A 22,171-nucleotide genomic window follows, 5' to 3' on the forward strand; every position below is an offset into this window, starting at 1 on the left:
GAGTTAAGATATTGAATATACAGTGTATTTACTCTCAGGTCATGTGTTTTTTTTTAGTGATCATATCATGAGCTTGTTTCCTAAAGGATTGTGAGACAACTAGAGTTTCTGAGTACCTTTCATATATTTTGCATATCATTCTCTGGGTAGCTTTCAATTATAATTTCTTAACGTTCCCAGGAAATTGAAATAATTTAAGACTCAAATGATGTAATTCCATTAAATCTATTTCCCATTTGCTGCAAACTCCCTATTGTTATTTGGTCCACAAACTAAAGTTCAGATACTTGTACACACACAGGATGTATTGTTTATAACTGGATCATAACAAGAGTTTTTTTTGGCAGGGGAATCATTTTGGGGGAGATTAAATGAAAGACAGACCTCCAGGACATTTGAAAATACACTTTTTGGGCTAAAATATTGAGATTTTTAACCCCCTTTAGCTCCTCCAGAGCTGGACACTGTAAACTGACGGACGGAACGTTTTCTTGGGCGCCGCGTGGTTCCGGGCGGAGGGGGTTGATGGTGACACTCCGTCCGTTGAGACGGGGGGTTGCTGAAATCCCGCCGCCGGGTTTATATTACCCGCTGTTAAAATCTGAAGAATGAGCGTGTCAGACGTGGAGCCGCTGGTTCGCGGCGGTTACCGCTGCTTATTGTGTGATGTTCGGGTCCCCAACAGTAAGTGCAGAAACTTCTGAAAGCAGTGACGGCGGTGCCGGGGCCTAGTTTACCAGGATCCAGGCTCTTCCATTTGGAAAGGGAGGGAGTGTGGAGGCCCCTGAGTTGGTGAAGCCTCTGTTTCACTCTGTCCGATGGAACCAGATTTATAATAAAACAAAGTGAATTTCCTGAGGAACTGGTGGATGGGAGTGCAGTAAAATACATTTGGAAAAGTGCATGAAGAAGAAATGTTTGGAGGGATATGGGCCAGGAGCAGGCAGGTGGGATTAGATCAGTTTGGGATTATGGTCAGCATAGACTAGTTGGACCGAAGGGTCTGTTTGAATGACTCTATGACTAGAAAGGCTGCAAATACTCAACAGGTCAAGCAGCCTTTCCAGTTAGGAGAACTAACAGAAAGAAAGAGAATAAGTTAGTAGATTTCCTTTCATGAAGGGTATTATAAACCAAATGAGGTTCTTAATAACAATCAACATCAATGTCACTCATGATCATTTATTGAATTCCAATTCCAACATCTACCATCGTGGAATTTGAGCCTATATCTTCAGGACACTAACCTGGGATGCAGATTTGCTAGTCCAATAACATTACCACCTACATCAGGACTGTATTAACCCAAAGGCATTGACTGGGAATTTAACTCTAAAAATTCTTGCGGGACTGGATAGTGTTGTCTCTGGGAGCATGTCTCCCCTTCTCCTCCCTGGGTATGATTATTGGTAGGGTGTGGGAAAACAGTGTTCCCTCTGATATTTTGTTCAGCTCTGTGGACCTCTGGTTCATGCATGCCAGCAGATTCCAGAAACAGAAACCAATGTGTTGGCACGCTGTTATTTGTAGAGCCTTCCAGTGACCAGGGCATGTCAGTGAGGTGGTGATACAAAGTCTAGAACCAGTAGTCAGTCTCAGAATAAGAGGTGAGCCATCTCCGACTGAAACGAGGAGGAATTTCTTTCAGTGTGGTGAATCTTTGAAATTTTCTACCCCAGAGGCCTGTGTGGAAGCTGTTACTGAGGATGTTCAAGGTGGAAACCAGCAAATTTATAGATACAGTCAGTTTTGGTATAATTCTGCTGTAGTTCTGTTCTCGTGCACTCCCATGTTATAAGAAAATCGTGCAATAGCAGCACCATGTAAACTAATGGGGCCTGAATCGTGTTATAACCAATGGATGCTTTAAAAGTTCACAATATAGAAAGTGTCCTCAATTCATCAATTGAGTTAGAGTAAATTTGCATTAACGAAACACATGTTATAGCAGGATGACCTGTATTCAACACAGCAAGGGATATCAACATATTAATGTGGGAGAATGGTGTCGCGGTTAAAGATCAGCATGCTTCCAGCATGTTCTGTTGTTATTTCATTTTCCAGCAGTACTGTGGTGCAGTACTTTGGTTCTGATTTAATGTTTACTTTGCTATCACTTCTCCTTCAGGATTTCCCACCTTGAAGACTTTTTGTCCTTCTCTCTGACTCGACATCTGTTTGTTTCTTCTACCTTCTCTACTTTTTTCCTCACATACTTCCTTTTTACTTGAAACCTATTGCATTTCTAAGTTAGCCCAGTTCTTATGAATGGCCATTTACTTGAAATGTCAGGCAGGATTTCTCCTGTGGACTTTAGACCCTTGTGGTCATGGTCAAATGGTGAGAAAGGAGTTTCTACTTTGTAGGGAACTGTCATTAGGTGTTATTGCTACTAGCAAAAAAATGTATGAACTATATCATTGTGAATATGTGTACAGACACACATCCAGCATATTAAAACATTTGCTATTGCACTAGGTAGGTATGGGAGTAGCAATGTAACAGTCTGCAGCACATGGTTTGGTCTGCGAAATACACCCAATGAAGCTGCACCATTTGAGTTTCAAAGAATGTTTAAACCTGTGAACTACAAGACATGATACTTGGCTGTGATTTTCCCCTAATTGCCCAATTAAAAGCCAGAGTGCAGACCTGCCATTTAACTGAGGGTGGTAGGGAAAGTCTTCGATTGAAGGTTGGTTGATTGGCTTTCTCCTCAAGTATGCATCATCCTCACATGGAATTATGTTGCTTTACTGTTGCTTGGTTAAAATCCAGGAATACGTTTCTTAATTACACTATTATACCGCATAGACTGGTGCTTATCATCTTTTTTTTAAACAATTATTTATGGGATGTGAATATCGCTGGCTGGGCAGCAATTGTCACCTATCCCGAGTTATCCTTAAGAAGGTGGTGGTGAGCTGCCACCTTTGAGCTGCTGCACTCCCTTTGGTGCAGGTACACCTACATTCCTTTAGGGAGGATTTTCCAGGAACGGTATGTTTCAAAATCAAGATTGAGTGTGGCTTAGAGGGCGTCTTGCAGATTTTGGTATTCCCATGTATCTGCTGTACGTGTGCTTTTCGAAAGTAGTGGTCATGGGTTTGGATGATGCTCTCTAAAGAAGTGTATAATTTTCTGCAGTGCACCTTGTAGATAGCATTGCTATTGAGTGGATGTTTTGCGGTTGGCTTTGTCTGGTCGTGTCAAGTTTCTTGAGTGTGAGAGCTGCAAACGTCCAGGAGAGTTACATTTCTAACTTGGGCCTTGCGAATGGTGGAAAAGCTTTGGGGAATCAGGAGTTGACTTACTCATAACAGAATTCCTCGTCTCAGACTTGCCCTTGTAATCACATCTACAAAAGGCTTGTCCAGTTCAGTTTCTGGTCAGTGGTGAAACCTCCCCAGGATATTGAAAGTGGGGAATTCAGCAATGGCAATCAACAACATGTGATTGCATTCGCTTTTTTTGAGATAGTCTTTGCCTGGCACTGTGTGGCACAAATGTTACTTGTCAGTTGTCAACCCAAGCCTGGCTATTATCCAAGTCTTGCTTCAGTTGGAAATGGACTGCTTCAAGACCTGAGGAGTCATGAATGGTGCTGAATATTGTGCACTCATTGGTAGATGTGCTCACTGTTGATCTTAAAATGGAGGATAGGTCATTGATGAAGCAGCTGAAGATGGTTGCACCATGGGTACTCTTCAGACAAACTCCTGCAGAGGTTTTCTAGAGCTCAGACCTTCTCAAGGGCTACTATGGATGGGCAGTAAATGCTGGCCTAGTCAGTGTCCACATCCTTTGAAGTAATTAGAAAAGAAAACAGAAAAGAACAGAAGTCCTCTGGAACTGAAGCTGCAAAAAAACCATCTTTCCAGGTAAGTGAGGGAGAAGGCTCCCCAAGATGGAGGCACTCTCTCCCATGTTTTTAACTTGAAGTTTGAAAATGACCTCAGCAGCTAGATCATCACTCCAGCAAGCTTCCTGACTAATCTGCAGGATCTGGAGACTAATTATTACAGTCCACTTGGCCTTGAACAATATACTTCATTAGTAATAACCTGGAAAATCATAGTTGTGGATATGTTCACCAAGCTGGGAAGTTGATTTGCAGATGTTTCACCCCCTGTCTATGTGACATCTTCAGTGCTATGGAACCTCCTGTGAAGCACTGTTGTGCTGTGTCTTCTGGGATTTATTTGATTCCATTCCTGCTGCTTCCGGTTGTCTGTTCTGGTTGTTTGTTGTAGTGGCCGGTAGAATGAGTCTAGGTCTGTGTGTTTGTTGATGGGGTCTGTGGATGAGTGCCATGTTTCTAGAAATTCTGTGTGTCTTCTGTTTGGCTTGTCCTAAATCGTTGTGTTGTGTCCTGGTCGAATTTGGGGCCTTGCCAGCTGTGTGTGTGTGTGTCTACGAGGAACAGCTGGTCATGGCATCCAATGGCTCATTGGTGTTTGTGGATGCAGATTGCTTGTTATCTGCCTGTTTGTTCATTATAGTGTTGCGTGCAGTCTTTGTATGGAATCTTGTAAATTACCTTTGTCTTGCACATGATGGGTATAGGGTCTTTTGTCCTGGTGAGTTGTTGTCTGAGCATGGCTGTCAGTTTATGGGCTGTCGTGCATCCCAGTGGTCAGAGATGTCTGACTCTCAGCTCGGAGACGTTCTTTATGTAAGGTATCATGGCTCGTGAATAAGGTCGTGGTATGTCCTCATCATGTTGTTTGTCTGCCAGGCATCCAAGGATGAAGTTATGGGGATATCTGTTCTTGGTGAAGACTCTGTAGAGGTGTTCCTCTCCCCTTTGCAGGTCAGGAGTGCTGTAGCTCTTTTGAACAAGGTCCTTCTCTGACCATAGTCTCCATATTTGAAGCTACTTATCCTGCACGGTTTTAAAAGTAAGTTTTGCAACCTATCCCACAATTTTCAAGGGTTTGTATGCACAAATCGAAAAGAAGAATATAAGCGAATCTGAAATAGGTGCAGGAGTAGGTTCTGTGGCCCCTGCCTGCTCCACCATTCATTAAGATCATGACTGATCTTTCTCGTGGACTCAGTCCCATAGGCCTCATTGCTGTTGCCATTAACATTGTACTATTTAGTTTATTATCTCCTCATTCTCCTTTTTAAGTTCATGAACTCGCATCAACCATCTCTGTTACTAAGTCAGCACACTCAGTCTAGTTTAGGAGATGTGATTGCCTTTAAATCTGTGCTGACTGACATTTGTTAGTCTGTGTTTTCAAATGAGAATTATTCATGTTTGGGAATATTGCCTCCCAGATTACCCCAACTACTGATGTTCAGCTGACCTACTTGTGGTCACTACGTTTCTCCCTTTATTCTTCTGAACAGGGATGTAACTGTTGAAATTCTCTTATCCCCTGCCATGTCTCCCATACCCAAGTAGGGCTCAAGCTGTTGAAGTCTGTATTAATAACACCAACTTCTTAAGTGACTCTTTTTTAAATATGTAATCATGTCCAATTTTTCTATTATCCCTTCCATTGCTGTGGCATTGTCAACATCCTTGCTTCCAGTATGGACCTTTTTGATTAGTTTTTGCCATATATATCTTTATAAATAACTTTTGTGTTCCCTTTTTGTTACCTGCCAATCTATTGTCTTTAATAGATATTTTTTAATCAATCTGTTCAGATATATCCAATATCATTATCGAATTCCTCGTCCTCGTCCTCGTCCTCGTCCTCGTCCTCGACCTCGACCTCGACCTCGACCTCGACCTCGACCTCGTCCTCGACCTCGTCCTCGACCTCGACCTCGACCTCGACCTCGACCTCGACCTCGTCCTCGACCTCGTCCTCGACCTCGTCCTCGACCTCGTCCTCGACCTCGTCCTCGTCCTCGTCCTCGTCCTCGTCCTCGACCTCGTCCTCGACCTCGTCCTCGTCCTCGTCCTCGTCCTCGTCCTCGTCCTCGTCCTCGACCTCGTCCTCGTCCTCGACCTCGTCCTCGACCTCGACCTCGTCCTCGTCCTCGTCCTCGTCCTCGTCCTCGTCCTCGTCCTCGTCCTCGTCCTCGTCCTCGTCCTTCACCTCCACCTTCACCTTCACCTCCACCTCCACCTCCACCTCCACCTCCACCTCCACCTCCACCTCCACCTCCACCTCCACCTCCACCTCCACCTCCACCTCCACCTCCTCGCCGACCTCCTCGACCTCGACCTCGACAATGGCTGTACCTATGTCTCTTTGCAATGTACTCAGTTTCTAAAAGAAAAGGTGATTGCAACCCTTCTGTAATCCATTCTCTTTCATGCTTTTAGGTCCCAGTTTAAATGATCATCTCAAAGGAAAGAAACATCAAAAACTGCTGAGTGTAAGAAGTTGCAGAAAATCCCAGCAAGAGAAGAGTTTGTTTGTAAGTGGTTTCCATAAAGGCACATCTAATCTGGAAATCACTGACTACTTTCAAAACTTTGGCACGGTGGCAAACGTGATAATGGACAAAGACAAAGTAAGTCCTATTGGCAATTGACTTCAATATAATCCTAAATTAAATGTAATAACTTGGAACAGATGAAAAAATTGCAGAGAGCTGTAGTGTGAATCTTTGAAGTAAATTGCCAAGTGCAAATGGTAGTTTTCTGCCACTAGAGAGAGCTCTAATAACACAACAGTTTTGTGCAAAGATCATTGAAGGTGGCAGAACAGATAGTGGGAGCAATTAATATAGCATATAGTGATCATGGTTTTATTAATAGAGGCGTTCAGTACAAGAGCAAGGTGGCGATATTTAACTTTTCTAAGATACCTGTTGGACCTCAGCTGGAATATTTTCTATAGTTGAAGACACCACACTGTAGGAAAGATATGAATGCATTGGAGGGAGTTTGGAAGTGATTTACAAGAATAGTTGCTGGAATGAGAAACTTCAGTTCTGAGACTGATTGACGAAGTTGGGACTGCTCACCTTGGAGAGAAGAATATTGAGAGGTTTTCAAAAACATGAGTGGACTGGATAGAGTAAAGGGGGAAAGGTTGTTCCCACTCAAAAGGGACAAGAATGAGGGGGCACAGATTTCAAGATCGTGCAAAAGAGGTAAGGATGATGTGAGAAACATCTTATTCACACAATGATTAATTAGAATATGGAATACAATGCTGAGAAATGTGGAGACAGGTTTTGTTGAGGCATTCAGGAGGACATTGGTTTATTATTTGAGTCGACATCGTATGCTAGGATATGCAGAAAAAGCAAGAGTTTAGCTTGAGGTAATGATGGTTGTTTGAAAAGCTAGTCAAGGCAATAACCTCCTATTGTGCTGCCTTCAGTTTTGTGATTCTAAATTTTGAGGGCAGTGAAGATATTTGTAAATTACATTGAAATACTCCAACCTTTGTTCAGAGGGCAGGTGGATGAATTGGATGGTTTGGCTGCAAACATAGAAACATCAATAAACAAAACTCAGTTCCTGATTGTGATGCTTTAGTTGACTAATGTGCTGTGCAACATTACCAAATCTGGTTGGAGGCATTCTTGGAGTTTATTCACTTGACATTGTGATCAAGCAGTCTCTAACCATGTGACATTTTCAAACATTACTGCTTTTGCTTTGTAAATGTATGGTTTGCGTATTTAGTATTTCTGCTTCTGCATTTGCTTAAACAGCTATTACCTGAAATCCCAAGAATAGGCAGGGACAGGGTTCCTGGGCACGAATTTCCCAATTTCTGTCTTTGCACCTGACCTTGATCCCTGATCTTCAAGCCTTTTTGTTTTCCATCTTCCCCCTCAATCTATTCTTGCTTCCCTTCCCAATTCCTGAGAGTTGCCCCAGTATACTGGTAAAGTGTTACACTGGCTGCTCACTGCTGTCTTTTGGCAGTGAAACCCTTCAGTCTATTATGGCAGGAAAGCTAAATCATGCAGATTTCGCAGAATAACCAAGTCCAGGAGATGTGTGCCCAATTTAAGTGGCGAGTGGGCAATTTGGGAGGGCTGGAAACGTATTTACTGAATAGTTCAGCAAACAGGTGGAAAATCTCTCTTTTGATAATTTATTTTTCTATCTGCTGCTGCAGACTAGACAGACACTAGATGCATCTGTGTTGATAAACTTATCTTTGTTCTGATCCACAAGATACTGTGAATTTTGGCAATTTAAGAAACTCTTTGGTTAGAAATTGAATTGGTTGAATAAACTCATTGATTTGAATGTAACTTAATGACTTCTGTGTATAATTTGAGATTTTATGTTACCATCTACAGGGTTTATATGCAATTATAGAAATGGGTGATACTGAGGAAGTGGAAAAAGTGCTGTCTATTACACAGCACTGCATGAATGGTCAAAAACTACGAGTAAAGCACAAAGAGACTAAGGAGTTCAAATATATTCCAAAACGGAAGCAAATCCCTGGGAAAAAACAGTGGATTGATTTTGAAGAGCTGACACAGGGTCTCTGTCAAGCAGTTGATGTAAGTACTTTACCTTCACAATGTGACCAGCTAATTAAAACAATGGTTGTGATTTAAAAGGGGGTTTCAAAGGTGAATTGGTAGCTAATAAAAAAGTTTAGCATAGTAATCTGCTGAGAATTTCCTTGGGTATTCTGATTAACAGCAGCATTTCTGCTGAGGAACTAAATGGTGATCGCTTTAGTCAACCTGTCATGTGCTCTGGTGTGATGCTTTGCATCGTACGGCTGCTTAGTTTTTTTTCTCTGTCAGTTTAATTTTAAATGGATACTGATGTGATATTATGGCTAAAATATTTAATTAATTAAATCCTATTTTCACCTCTGGCTAGCATTTTAAGGATTAAAAACCTTTGCAAAAGTGAAGGTTTGTGTGCTGCAGACTCCTGAAATTTAATTCATGACTTAAGATGAATTTGTTCCTTCTTATTTTGGCATTAGAGACAAAAAGTGACATTAGTTGTGCTGTAAGTTCTGTTTTTCTCTTTGTTACTTTGTTTTGCAAAAGAAGGTGATGTTTTGAACTCTTTACCAACCCATTGTTACTTAAGGTGATTGATGGCTGCATTCATTGCATTAACAATTTACATTATGTTAACCTTGTTTAAAACTGTGTAATTTGTTGTGATCACGAACGTAAGTACCAATTTGGTTAGTCAATCGTAAAGTAATTCGCATCAGTTGTTCCTTACATGTTCATAATATAGAATGACGTAAGTAATTTTATCTACTGTAATATAAAGATAATATGATTAGTTAAAGCTTGCAGACGTCTTCCTCTTATTTTTAATATTTTTGGAGCTTGTATTCAAATTTTAACAATTTTTAGCTTTTTTCCTTTGGTCCTGCTTTCACTTACAGTCAGTACAGGAATGAATTATCTGGAATGGGGAAAGTGAGGACTGCAGATGCTGGAGACCAGAGTTGAAAAATGTGGTACTGGAAAAACACAGCAGGCCAGGCAGCATCCGAGGAGCAGGAGAATTGACATTTCGGGCATAAGCCCGCCCGAAATGTCGATTCTCCTGCTCCTCGGATGCTGCCTGGCCTGCTGTGTTTTTCCAGCACCACATTTTTCAACAACAGTACTGGAATGGCCATGTAAATTCTCTGGCAACAAGAGCAGACTGGAGCTCTTTGAGTAACTCAGCACCATATCTGCAAAGCCTGTTCATGATCTAAAAGCTCAAATCAAGAGGAGTGCGGTGGAATGGTCTCTGCTTGCTTAGATGAGTACAGCTCCTAAACGTTCGAGAGACTTGACACTAACCATGACAAAGCAGCCTGCATGACTGGTACCTCACCCACCACCTTAAACATTCAGACCCTCCACCATCAATGTACACTGACAGCGTGTAACATCTACAAGATGTGATACTGCAATTCAGCCAGGCTCTCTTAACGCAGTTTTCCAAACCCATGATCTCTACCAGTTAGAAGGAGACGGGTAGCAGGTGCATGGGAACACTACCACCTGCAAGTTACACTTCAAGTCGCATGCTGTTCTGACGTGGAACTGCAACCATCGTTCCTTCATTGTCACTGAGTCAATGTTTTGGAAATCCTACCCCAACAACACTCCTCCAGGTGTACTTACTTCATTTTTAACTGCAGCATTTAAAGAATACAACTCATCACTACCTTCTCAAGGGCAATTAGGAATGTGTAACAAATACTGACCACCTGTGTCACCCACATCACATGAAAGAATAAGATCCTTATGACAATAAATCTTTTAAAGGAAAATTCTCCTTTTGTTTAACACAATCAGCAGCTTATAATGCTGATAAAATGTGGAGCTGGAAAAAGCACAGCAGGTCAAGCAGTATCCAAAGAGCAGGAGAGTCTACATTTCGGCAGGACCCTTCATCAGGATCTGTTTTTTTCAGCTCCACATTTTGTCGTCTGACTTTGCAGCATCTGCAGTCCTCACTATCTCCATGCAGCTTATTATGTGAAAAGTTCCGCACTGTGATGTTGCCACAAACAGCACCATTCCTTCTCCTTTGGTCAGTAAATTTGGGGATAACTCGCATAATTTCTACTTTGCAGTTTTCTGTATTTATTTCACTGTGTACTTTGTAAAAGTTAAATAAATATCTCACTCTAATAAATATTGATATGAATTCACATTTTAATGTCTCTCATCTGAAATGCATTTATTGATGGTCATCAGGATACTGGAAAAAAGACAATCAAACCACTCAGATATACTTTCCAGATGAAATTCTGTGATTTAAGATGACCCAAAAAATGACTAATTTATTAATTATGACAAAGCAATTGTCTGTTTTAGAAAACATTATTCAGGAGCTACTGCAGTTGGAAGGAAAATTGTTAGAAAACTGTCTTCAAAGCTGTGGAGCAGATGTAGTTTTTCTATTTGTTTTAAGCCTGACTAGCATGGTTGAATGATTAATTAATATTGATGTCATTGGATATCTTATTCAGATTTATTTTTAAAAATTGGAGAGGAATATAATGACAGCAATTAAATGCTTTATTGTAGTTGTCACATTATCCAAGTCCTTTGTTTGCTGACGTTATAGCTGTCTCACATCAGTGAGGACTAACCTATCTCTAGTAACAGCCTGAACTATATGATTTAATTTACCTGCATAGTAGTAACAGATGTCTGCAATGGATATTCTGCTGTTCAGCTGCTTGCACAAAATATGTTGCTCACCAGTCACAAAGGATCATATCATTTGCTTATGCGTATCCAAGCGAAGATTTTGACTGCTTCTCATGTTCAATAGCAATTCTTTTTGTGTGACAGGTAGATGAACAAATGAAGCAGTTGCTACAGTTGTTTGAGCTTACAGAAAGTGAAAAAACGCTTAGGGAATTGATTGTGTCACTTTTACAAGAGGTCTTCTTAGAATTTTTCCCAAGTAAGTGATCTCAACATTATTGCTTGAGTTTTGACCATTGTTACATGAGAGATATGAATTGGAATCACCTTAACAGTGAGACTTGTTGCCTTAGGCTATGGACATTAAGATTATTAAAAAGAAATTGGTGCTTTTCTTGCAAAAAATACATTGTTGCAATATCATTGTTCCAGTATTCAAAATCCTGAAGGCTTTTACTTAGAACTGGCTTTCATTTAGATGTAAGGATTGTCGTAAATTTCTGCTGAGTAGATTTTTCACTTATGAGTTTTTTGCTTTTGATCTGAGAAAGGAAACATTGCTTGTGATAGTTGGTATTAATGCCCAACACTCATTACACAGGGTGCAGATGCCCAATGTTCTGTGTACACGGTGGCACCTTATTCACATAATTTCAAATTTAGACAAATACTTCTACTAGACAAGAATTTTCCACATCTAGATCCAAACCTTGTCCCTGTTTAGGGGTAGATATCATACAATGGGCTTTCAGTGGCTCATAGAGATGTTTGTTTCTCCTTGTACCATTAAAAACAATGGACAGAAAAGACTTCTCATCTCATTAATCTGAGTGGATTCAAACTCAAATGTCAGTGTTGAAAGGCTGGTACTTTATTCCATGCAATTCTTCTCTGTAGACATTACTATTGATAGAACTTAAAAGGGAAAGGTTTTCATTTCAAACTTTTCAACATTGATTGTAAGTTTAAGTTTACTGACTTTCGAACTATGCGGCCATTGTAACAAGTGGCTTAATATGATTTTGTTTCAAGGTTGTAGAATCTTACCCTTTGGATCATCGGTGAATGCATTTGGTATCCATGGCTGTGACATGGATTTGTTTCTGGATCTCGAAAACACCAAGGCTTTCCAGGCACATGCTAGAAGCAAAGTTGAAACTGAAGTACGTTTACATCTTTTGGGACTCTGGTAGTATCTGCATAATATTCAATAATATTAGGAGATTAAAATGTTTCTAGCTGTTGTATATGCCCCTGTGTTTGCAAACCAAGTTGTGGTTTTTTAAAAAGCCAAGCATCTGCAAAAGAGCATCAAATGCTGCAGCTTGAACTTTCATTAAAGGAACTCACTGGATATTTGTTTACAAGCCAGTTGAAAGCATTTGCAAAATTTCATTTGGATGTGACATAGTCAGTCTTAGGGAGAAAAAAATTGTAATTAGCCATACCTGAGCTTTCACCAGAGTACTGTTTCTCTAAATTTGAATGAGTTGAATGAAAATTGTTTGATACAAAGCACCATCTTTTTTTTAGTCTTGGAAAACTACTTGGCTTTAGTAAAGAAGAACTATGACAGCTTTTGAATAATTAAGAGGCACACAATTTTAATGACTGATTTTTTTTTTCTCCTGGTTATTTAACAAATTTTGTAAGTGCAACCTGCATTATCTTATCTGTTGTAATCCTTCAGTTCTTCTATTGGGAATTCTCAAAGAACTTCAGTGTTGATGGGAAGTACATTCTGAGTGGACAGAGATAGTTGTATTGGCATCCTATCTCTGGTCTTCCACAAAATTTAATCTGTATTTTGTCATTTTTGTTAAAGTTCTGACAAAGACATTCTAAATACTAACCACGATGACATTTTAAAATGATAAAATCTGCTGAAGGGATGGGGAATCAAAAGATAACTGGAGCAGGCATACACAGATACAAACAATATGCTTTATTTAATTACAGGAGGTTAATGGAATTAAAGAGGATGCTCAGTTTGAAACACAATCTGAGGATTCGATCTTGTCTGACATAGACCTGGGAACATCAACTACAGCTGAGGTGCTTCAACTTGTAGCAACTGTCTTGCAGAAATGTGTTCCAGGAATACACAAAGTTCAGGCTGTCACCACTGCTCGGCTACCTGTGGTGAAATTTATCCATAAGGAATCGGGCTTGCAAGGAGACATTTCTATTAATAATAGGTACAGTAGCCAACAAATTAAAATAGTGTTTAAATTTTTAAATTGGATTTATCAGGGCTATCCAGAGAGGAAGGGTAACTTTGTCTCTTTTCATGAAAACACCTTTCTCTGACTCTCCACCCTCAATTTTAATAGCTGCAAGATGCCTACAAATTGTTTTTGTCACCATTTTTTGATGTGATTCATTCAGTTGCCTGCTCCCTCAGCCCATAGTCCTCAAGCCAAGTTTCTCTCCTTCTTGCTTTTTTTTCCTATCTCACTGTTATTGAACTGAGCTTGTCATTACCTCCTTCCTGCAGTCTATTCCATAAAAGTACACACTTCTATTCCTCATTTTCATTCTAGATAAAATTGCAAATAGTATTTTTTTATCCTCAGCTATACTCTTTCCAATATACTAATTTTGCTTGCCTTCAAATTATCATATTATCTCCAACTCCTACCTCTATCCTTCTCAACATATTGTCACCCAAATCTGTAACCAATTGAGTTGGTACTAAAGTTGCAGTAACATCCAGTGAGTGCTGACTCCCTTGCTACATCATTCTCAGTTACTGCTCCTCTTGTTCTTTTCTCTCTTAATGGCGTTGCCCATGCATGTTTGCACTCTTCTCTTTTCAATTGTAGACACAACTTCTCTAGCAATGGCTTCTCTTCTCAACCCTGCAGCTTTAACACCCAAAGATTTGACTTCTTCCATTCCAACATTGACATACTGCTCATTGGCATCATCATGTACAAGAGGTCAGCTTCATCATGTACCGTGACAACTTTCATTTCTAAATCTCTCTTCGCTGCCTCCATGTTGTTGGACAGCATGTCCAAAAGCCAGTCTTGTGATGGGAGGACTAAAACATTGTCTGTGGTCCTTGCCACAAACTCTTTACCAACCCAGTCCTTTCCCGCTTCCTTGGCTGGTGTCTTAGGTTGCTTTGAAGAAACTGCATCAATATTCTACCATGTCAGTCTCTAACCCTACTTCACCGATCTGTTGTTCAAATCGTTTGTGGCCTGTAATGCTCAGCTAGACTTGCTCTCATCTCATAATGTCATTTATCTAAAACTCTGCTGCCTGTTCCTACCCTGTACTAAACTCTCCTCATCCATCACCCAACATCTCAACTTAGCAAGATATTTCATAGCAACTGAATATTAAAATTCATCCTTTTGCTTAAACCCTACTGTAATTATGAAGCTCCCAACCTCTGTAATATCCTTCAGACTGGAACTCTAATCTTTTCTGACTTTGCCCTTTTTTGTACAACTTATTCTGCTTGTACTCGTACCATTTGCAGTTGTCTCTTTAGCTACGTAAGCCCCAAGTCTTCTCATTTACCTAATAAGGTGCACTGCTTGTTCACATTCTATAAAGTCTTCCTTTGGTTCCATGTGCTAGATTTGTGCCTTTTGTTGGAGACAGACAAAACTGAACATTTAGCCCCTGCACAGGGTAGATAACTAATTAGGTCCATTTAATGGCCTTATTGAGACCAATTACAGGGGTTGCATCCAGATTAAGGGCCTGCAGGTCTTTCAGCAGCCTGCCCACTGCCCAAATATGAATTGAGAACCTGATTCTGTATCAATTAAGGGGCTGCACCCTTGAAAATCCCATGAGTTACTTTTGTTTCTTGGTGGCGTTGGAACCTGGAAAAGTCCTGTGTTCTGCTACACGCTTCCTTTGACCAAGCTGTTTTAACTTTCAAATATCTACTTTATGATCTGTATAAGTTAAATATAACCTTGTACAGACTTATTTGCCATACATCACTGTGTCTGGACCTTTCTCAATAAATTAATGATATCAGTACAATTTGTGATAATCGTAACTATCAATATGATTAGGTATCTGTGATTTCCATACACAAAGCTCGTTTTTGATGGCTTGCTTGAAATGACAAGAATGACAGGATGATCTGTTTTTGTAGGTTGGCTGTACGTAACACACAGTTCCTTCAATTATGTGCATCATTGGATCAAAGAGTGAGACCCCTTGTCTATGCTGTTCGCTATTGGGCAAAACAAAAGCAACTAGCTGGTAAGAAAAGCTATGTTAAACTGCATAAAGCCTTGAAGACAATTCATACAGAGTCATCTCCTAATCAGAGTCAATTAGTTGGGAATGAAGATATCAGTCTGAACAAACACTTTAAACTAATTGAAAGGCCTTCTGAATTTGCTAACCACAAAATATCACACAATATTAAATATGTATAGGAACATTTTCTCCCCCTAGATCAAAACATTAAAGCCTGTATACATTTTACTAATATATTTATTTCAAAATGATTTTAAATAATAAAATCACATTCAATTTGATGCTCATCAGAGATGTCTAAGCAAATGTTCTACATTTACAGTTAAGCATCATGGAGTTATGGGTAAATAAATGCAAACTTGACCAATTGTATTGTTGGGAACGATTGAGTTTTAGATTTGTGGGAAGTATACAAGGATGTTTCTGGAGAGTCAGTATTGGAGTTGCTGGTTTATTTTTATGTACAGTGGTGGTATACAGAGCAATGAAATCTGGAGATGACATGAAATCTGGAAATCTTGTAAACAGTGAAATGAACAAAGTAACTGACCACTAAAATAAGCAGATATTGTGAAGTAATGGGTTTTATTGCTAAGATTGAGGAAGGACAATATGACTGAAATGGTACAACTGTAAAGAGGTGCCGGAAGAGATATTAAGTAAGATGTACACATCTTTGAAGATGGCATACAAGTTGAGAAAATTTGAAAAAGCAGACAGGGCCATTTGCTTTTTGAATTTTAAAATGAAATAAAAAGTGGGTGGCATGGTGGCTCAGTGGTTAGCACTGCTGCCTCACAGCACCAGGTTCCCAGGTTCGATTCCAGCCGCTGATGACTGTCTGTGTGGAGTTTGCACATTCTCCCTGTGTCTGAGTGGGTTTCTTCCAGGTGCTCCAGTTTCCTCCCACAGTCCAAAGATGTGCAGGTTAGGTGAATTGGCCATGCTAAATTTCCCATCGTGTTAGCTGCATTAGTCAAAGAAAAATGGGTTTGGGTGGGTTACTCTTCGGAGGTTTGGTGTGGACTTGGTGGGCCAAAGGGCCTGTTTCCATGCTGTATGGAATCTAATCTAATCTAAAAGCAAGGAGGTTATGCTGAAACTTCAAAAAGAGCTGATTAGGCCTCAGCAGGATTGGTATGTCCAATTCTGGGCACAATAGGAAGAATGTTACATTTTTGGTGTTCCACTCCAGGAAATGAATTGGAGTAATAGTAATGTAGAGTGGTGTGAGTCTTCTACTAAGTGTTTTAGTCTTTGGTGTAGCCCCTTGGCCGATCTGTAAGTTGGTGTTCCAGGAAGCGAGACTGTGGGACTGAGAGGGCTCCTGGTTTGTGAATTTTGGGTAATCCATAGAAGCATGGCGTGTTGGATCCGTCTGGTTTCATTTTTTTGGAAGTCGGTCTTATTTATTTATCCAGATTTCTGAAGTTTTTTGAGTAGGGCTGTAATTCGGTTCTCTGCTGGTGGGGTCGGGTCCATTGCCACTTGTTGGCATCTGTAAGTAGTGCGTTCGCCTTTTCAATGTAGTCTCTTCGATTTAGAATGACTGTCAAGCATCCTTTGCAGGTAGGATAACAATGCTTTTTTTTGTCTTTCCAGAGCTTTCCTTTCTTGTGTATTGAGTGTATTTCCCTCCTTTTTTCTGCTTAATGTTGGTGCGACTCCCTGTTTGATAGTTTGCTGGGTTTTTCTGTGAGTTGGTTGTCTTTCAGTGTTGTTTCTAATGCAGCTAAGAAATCTTGTCCGCATCCTGGCAGTTGTAATTTAATCCTCTTACTAAGCCAGCTTTTTCAGTGTCTGTTAAGGGTCGGTCAGATAAGTTTTTTTTAAAAATCCATGCTTCTGTGTTGTCAGTGTTACTTTGTGTAAGTTTGTCTAGTTTTTTCACTTTGTGTTTGTCGCTGTCTAATATCTATGGCTTGTTGTACTGTGTCTGTCCATTCATGGTCTGTTGCACGAGTGAGTAAAGATTTTTGGTGCAAACGTTCCCAGTTGTATTTACGGAGTCTGTTGTGGGCATCATTAATCATTTCTCTAAGCATTGTGCGGCCATTTTGCCCTGCTATTCTTTTGGCTAGCGGGGTGTTAAGGGTAGGTTTGTATTGAAGACATTTAGGTAGTACCTGTTTTCTTAGGCATTCATGCAGCAATTATAGCAGTTCACGGGTGGCACTCTGTTAGATGACATTCATTTCACATTTTCGGGCCATTTTTTGCGTATTGTGCCTGTAGGACTTAGCAAGTTTTGAGAAGATTTGTAGCTTAGGTTGAGGTTCTCGATGTAGGTTTGACTGCCACACTGCTCAGACCCCTTGGCATCATGGTAGCCCACAAACCCACCAACACACTAAAACAGCAGCTAATGAACTTGAAAGATCCTATACAGACAACAAGCAAAAGTATTACAGAGGAGGAAGTGCTGGATGTCTTGAAATGCACAAAGGTGGATAAATCCCCAGGACCTGATCAGGTGTACCCTGGAACTCTGTGGGAAGCCAGAGAAGTGATTGCTGGGCCTCTTGCTGAGATATCTTATCATCGATACTCACAGGTGAGGTGCCGAAAGACTGGAGGTTGGCTGATGTGGTGCCACTCTTTAAGAAGGGTGGTAAGGACAAGCCAGGGAACTATAGACCAGTGAGCCTGGCATCAGTGGTGGGTAAGTTGTTGGAGGGAATCCTGAGGGACAGGATGTACATGTATTTGGAAGGCAAGGTCTGATTAGGGATAGTCAACATGGCTTTGTGTGTGGGAAATCATGTCTCACAAACTTGATTGAGTTTTTTGAAGAAATAACAAAGATTGATGAGGGCAGAGCAGTAGATGTGATCTATATGGACTTCATTAAGGTGTTCGACAAGGTTCCCCATGAGAGACTGGTTAGCAAGGTTAGATCTCATGGAATATAAGGAGAACTAGCCATTTGGATACAGAAGTGGCTCAAAGGTAGAAGACAGAGGGTGGTGGTGGAGGGTTGTTTTTCAGACTGGAGATCTGTGACCAGTGGAGTGCCACAAGAATCGGTGCTGGGCCCTCTACTTTTTGTCATTTACATAAATGATTTGGATGTGAGCATAAGAGGTACAGTTAGTAAGTTTGCAGATGTCAACAAAATTGGAGGTGTATTGGACAGCGAAGAAGGTTATCTCCGATTACAACAGGATCTGGACCAGATGGGCCAATGGGCTGAGAAGTGGCAGATGGAGTTTAATTCAGATAAATGCGAGGTGTTGCATTTTGGGAAAGCAAGTCTTAGCAGGACTTATACACTTAATGGTAAGGTCCTAGGGGGTGTTGCTGAACAAAGAGACCTTGGAATGCAGGTTCATAGCTCCTTGAAAGTGGAGTCACAGGTTGATAGGATAGTGAAGAAGGTGTTTGGTATGCTTTCCTTTATTGGTCAGAGTATTGAGTACAGGAGTGGGAGGTCATGTTGCAGTTGTACAGGACATGGGTTAGGCCACTGTTGGAATATTGCATGCAATTCTGTTCTCCTTCCTATCAGAAAAATGTTGTGAAACTTGAAAGAATTCAGAAAAGATTTACAAGGATTTTACTAGGAGGATTTGAGCTATAGGGAGAGGCTGGACAGGCTGGGGCTATTTTCCCTGGAGCGTCGGAGGCTGAGGAGTGACCTTATAGAGGTTTATAAAATCATGAGGGGCATGGATAGGATAAATAGACAAAATCTTTTCCCTGGGGTTGGGGAGTCCTGAACTAGAGGGCATAGGTTTAGGGTGAGTGGGGAAAGATATAAAAGGGACCTATGGGGCAACTTGTTTGTGTGGAGAATGGTACGTGTATGAGGAATGAGCTGCCAGAGGAAGTGGTGGAGGGTGGTACAATTGCAACATTTAAGAGGCATTTGGATGGGTGTATAAATAGGAAGGGTTTGGAGGGATATGGGCCGGGTGCTGGCAGATGGGACTAGATTGGTTTGGGATATCTGGTCGGCATGGATGAGTTGGACTGAAGGGACTGTTTCCATGCTGTACATCTCTATGACTCTATAATGTCATTTACAAAATACCTTGCAAGAACTGTAATAAACACTACATTAGACAAACAGACAGAAAACTAGCCACCAGGATACATGAACACCAAGTAGCCACAAAACGACATGACCCTTTCTCACTAGTATCCTTACGTACAGATAAGAAAGGACACCACTTCGACTGGGGCAACACATCCATCCTAGGACAAGCCAAACAGAGGCATGCACGAGAATTCCTAGAAGCATGGCATTCCAACTGAAACTCTATCAACAAACACATCGCGTTAGACCCCATCTACCACCCCCTGAGAAAAAGAACAGGAAATGTCATCACCACAGGAAATGACACCACCAACCCAAAGAAACCCAAGCATATAAATAGAAATCAGGAATTGTCAGCAGTGCTTCGCCCGGAGGCCCACTGAACATGTTACCCAGTAGGGTGACGAAACGCCTGGAAATGAACCTTCCAGCACAGCGAGCAAACCTACATCTAGAATCTCAACCTGAGCTACAAATCTTTTCAAAGCTTGCATAGTGATGCAGTTAGGTTGTCGCTCACATTGCAGTGATTTCTGCTGGCAAGTCCACAGGGTATGATTCCAACCCTTGTCCAGAGAATGCCTCATACCACTACATTATTTTAGATTAGATTAGATTCCCTACAGTGTGGAAACAGGCCCTTTGGCCCAACAAGTCCACACTGACCATCCGAAGAGCAACCCACCCAGACCCATTCCCCTAACACTACTGGCAATTTAGCTTGGCCAATTCACCTGACCTGCACATCTCTGACAACCTTGACGAAAGCAAGACGCAGATTCTAATATGAAAACACAAACTACTGGAAGCATTTGCTTCCAAGGACACAGAAACAGTGACATATTTCTCATTATTGGCCAATTTAAAAAGTTACGATGAAAAGTCATTCACTTCAAATATGAACTTTGCTTCTCCATATTTGATGTCTGATTTGCTGAGTGTTTCCAGTCCAGGTTTTGTTTTGACCCAGGTATTGTGATGGCTAGATAATCTTTGCAATGGCACAGACTGGAATTGGGGAATTCTGCGATGGTTGACTCCCGGTGGAATAGCCTGTAAAACTGAAAACCTTGATGATCCCCTGCATCTGGAATCCTCCAAGAAAGTCCCTTAAAGTTGGAGAATTCTGAGGGTTCTGGCTCAGTCCAGCTTAATATTTACCCAGGAAAAGTTGGAGTTTTAATACTCTAATGTAACTGCTGGGTAACTATTAAACTGAATCCCAAGTCATGTCACCCCATCTGGATATAAATTCCTCACCCCTAGTCTGACAAGCACATCCTCTATTTTTCCCAAATTTGATTTTCCTTGGACCTCCAAGGACCCTGTATACTAGCAACATCTGGAACTGCATGTGTTATGAAGTTGAAGGTGTGTACTGTACCTTTGAGAGAGTGAATGCTGTTCTGCACTGAGAGCTTAAAAGAGCAGTCTGAGTGTACTGGAAAATTAAAAATATGTAACATTTGGCTGTGAAATAGGTACCTAAGTTGGTTGCTGTTTTGACAATTCAAATTTAACTGATCAGTTTAAATTATACCCCAGAATACTAAAACCCAATCAAGTTTGAATTTATTGTTTTGCCAACAATGAACCAATGGGATGGTTTGGTGTTTGGGATATAATAAAGGCAGGCATTCCGAAAATCAGAGAGAGTAACTGCCATCAAAATAGACCCAAGATGTCGAAACACTCTGTATCAAAGATACCTTTTCATATGAAACATACTCCCAGTAAAATGAAAGACGATGACCCAGGAAGCTCTTCAGCTGGAAGAACACAGATATCAAAGACGGCAGCTGCTGTATGGTTTTGAAATTGTTAATGTAATTTTAATGAGTGTTTTATTGGAACAGTATATTGTTAGAGTTGGAGGTAGGCAATAATCAGTTCAGAGAAAGGGAAGCTTAGAGTTGTGATTAGTTGTTGTGTAATGTTCACCTTTTAGAGTTGAAGAATAAATTGATTTTATTTTCTTTTAAATAGTAGAATTCGGGAGCTCTCTGTCACTCCTGTTTTAACAGATTACGAGGTGTGGTGAGCTTTTCTGGACCTTTGGTTTAATTAACAGAAGGGCTCACTGCTGTATTGCAACAATGTCAAACAATTCCCACATTGATTGTATGTGTGTGGAACCCCCTAAGGAGTTTCATGATTGTGCAGCTGAGAAGGAATGTTGTCTGCCAGACAGTCTCTGATGCTGGACCCCTGACTTAGGTGTTCATTCACTTACCTGATGCCCAAAACTGCTCACTCACCTGGTATCTTGGCTTCTGAACACTTGGCACATTGTGGGCTCCAACCATTCCCACACCTTCCAACCCAGTGCTCTATATCCTCTCATCCACCTGTGCTAGTTTTCCCCGCCATAGTCATTTCTTAGTTGAAATAATTGTCCTCAACAGAGGAGATGGTAAAGGAGAGAGTTCGAAAAAAATTGAAAGAGCCAAGTGATCCTTATCGGTGCTTGAAAGACAACTTTTGCATACAGAAGGTGGTGTGTGTATGGAATGAGCTGCTGGAGGAAGTGGTGGAGGCTGGTACAATTATAACATTTAAAAGGCATCTGGGTGGGTATATGAATAGGAAGGGTTTTGAGGGACATGGACCAAATGCTGGCAAATGGAATTAGATTTATTGAAGATATTTAGTTGGAAAGGATGAGTTGGACCAAAGGGTGTGTTTCCACGCTGTACACCTCAATGAGTCAGACGTGGCATTTCTGGCATTAGAATCCACAGAAATAATCTGCAATTGAATGCTGGAGAATTGCAAGTTCAGTCTTACTTGTTAAAACTGATTTTTCATTATTAATGA

At 40.8% G+C, this 22,171-nt stretch overlaps 1 protein-coding gene across 1 annotated transcript in view; it reads left to right on the forward strand.

Moving 5' to 3' along the window:
- The first annotated feature begins 559 nt into the window (after positions 1 to 559).
- The window catches only part of tut1 (terminal uridylyl transferase 1, U6 snRNA-specific), a 28,178-nt gene continuing 6,566 nt past the window's right edge, over positions 560 to 22,171 (forward strand). Inside the window, exons 1-7 of the mRNA XM_043675121.2 lie at positions 560 to 684; positions 6,290 to 6,480; positions 8,236 to 8,445; positions 11,224 to 11,338; positions 12,112 to 12,242; positions 13,039 to 13,277; positions 15,206 to 15,315. Coding sequence (XP_043531056.2) covers positions 609 to 684; positions 6,290 to 6,480; positions 8,236 to 8,445; positions 11,224 to 11,338; positions 12,112 to 12,242; positions 13,039 to 13,277; positions 15,206 to 15,315 — 1,072 coding nt within the window. The 5' untranslated portion in view covers positions 560 to 608. The remainder of the gene's footprint in view (positions 685 to 6,289; positions 6,481 to 8,235; positions 8,446 to 11,223; positions 11,339 to 12,111; positions 12,243 to 13,038; positions 13,278 to 15,205; positions 15,316 to 22,171) is intronic.

This window comes from Chiloscyllium plagiosum, unplaced genomic scaffold, assembly GCF_037043375.1.
Source record: "Chiloscyllium plagiosum isolate Xiang-an unplaced genomic scaffold, Cpla_swu_hap1 HiC_scaffold_32, whole genome shotgun sequence".
NCBI classification, from domain to species: Eukaryota; Metazoa; Chordata; class Chondrichthyes; order Orectolobiformes; family Hemiscylliidae; genus Chiloscyllium; species Chiloscyllium plagiosum.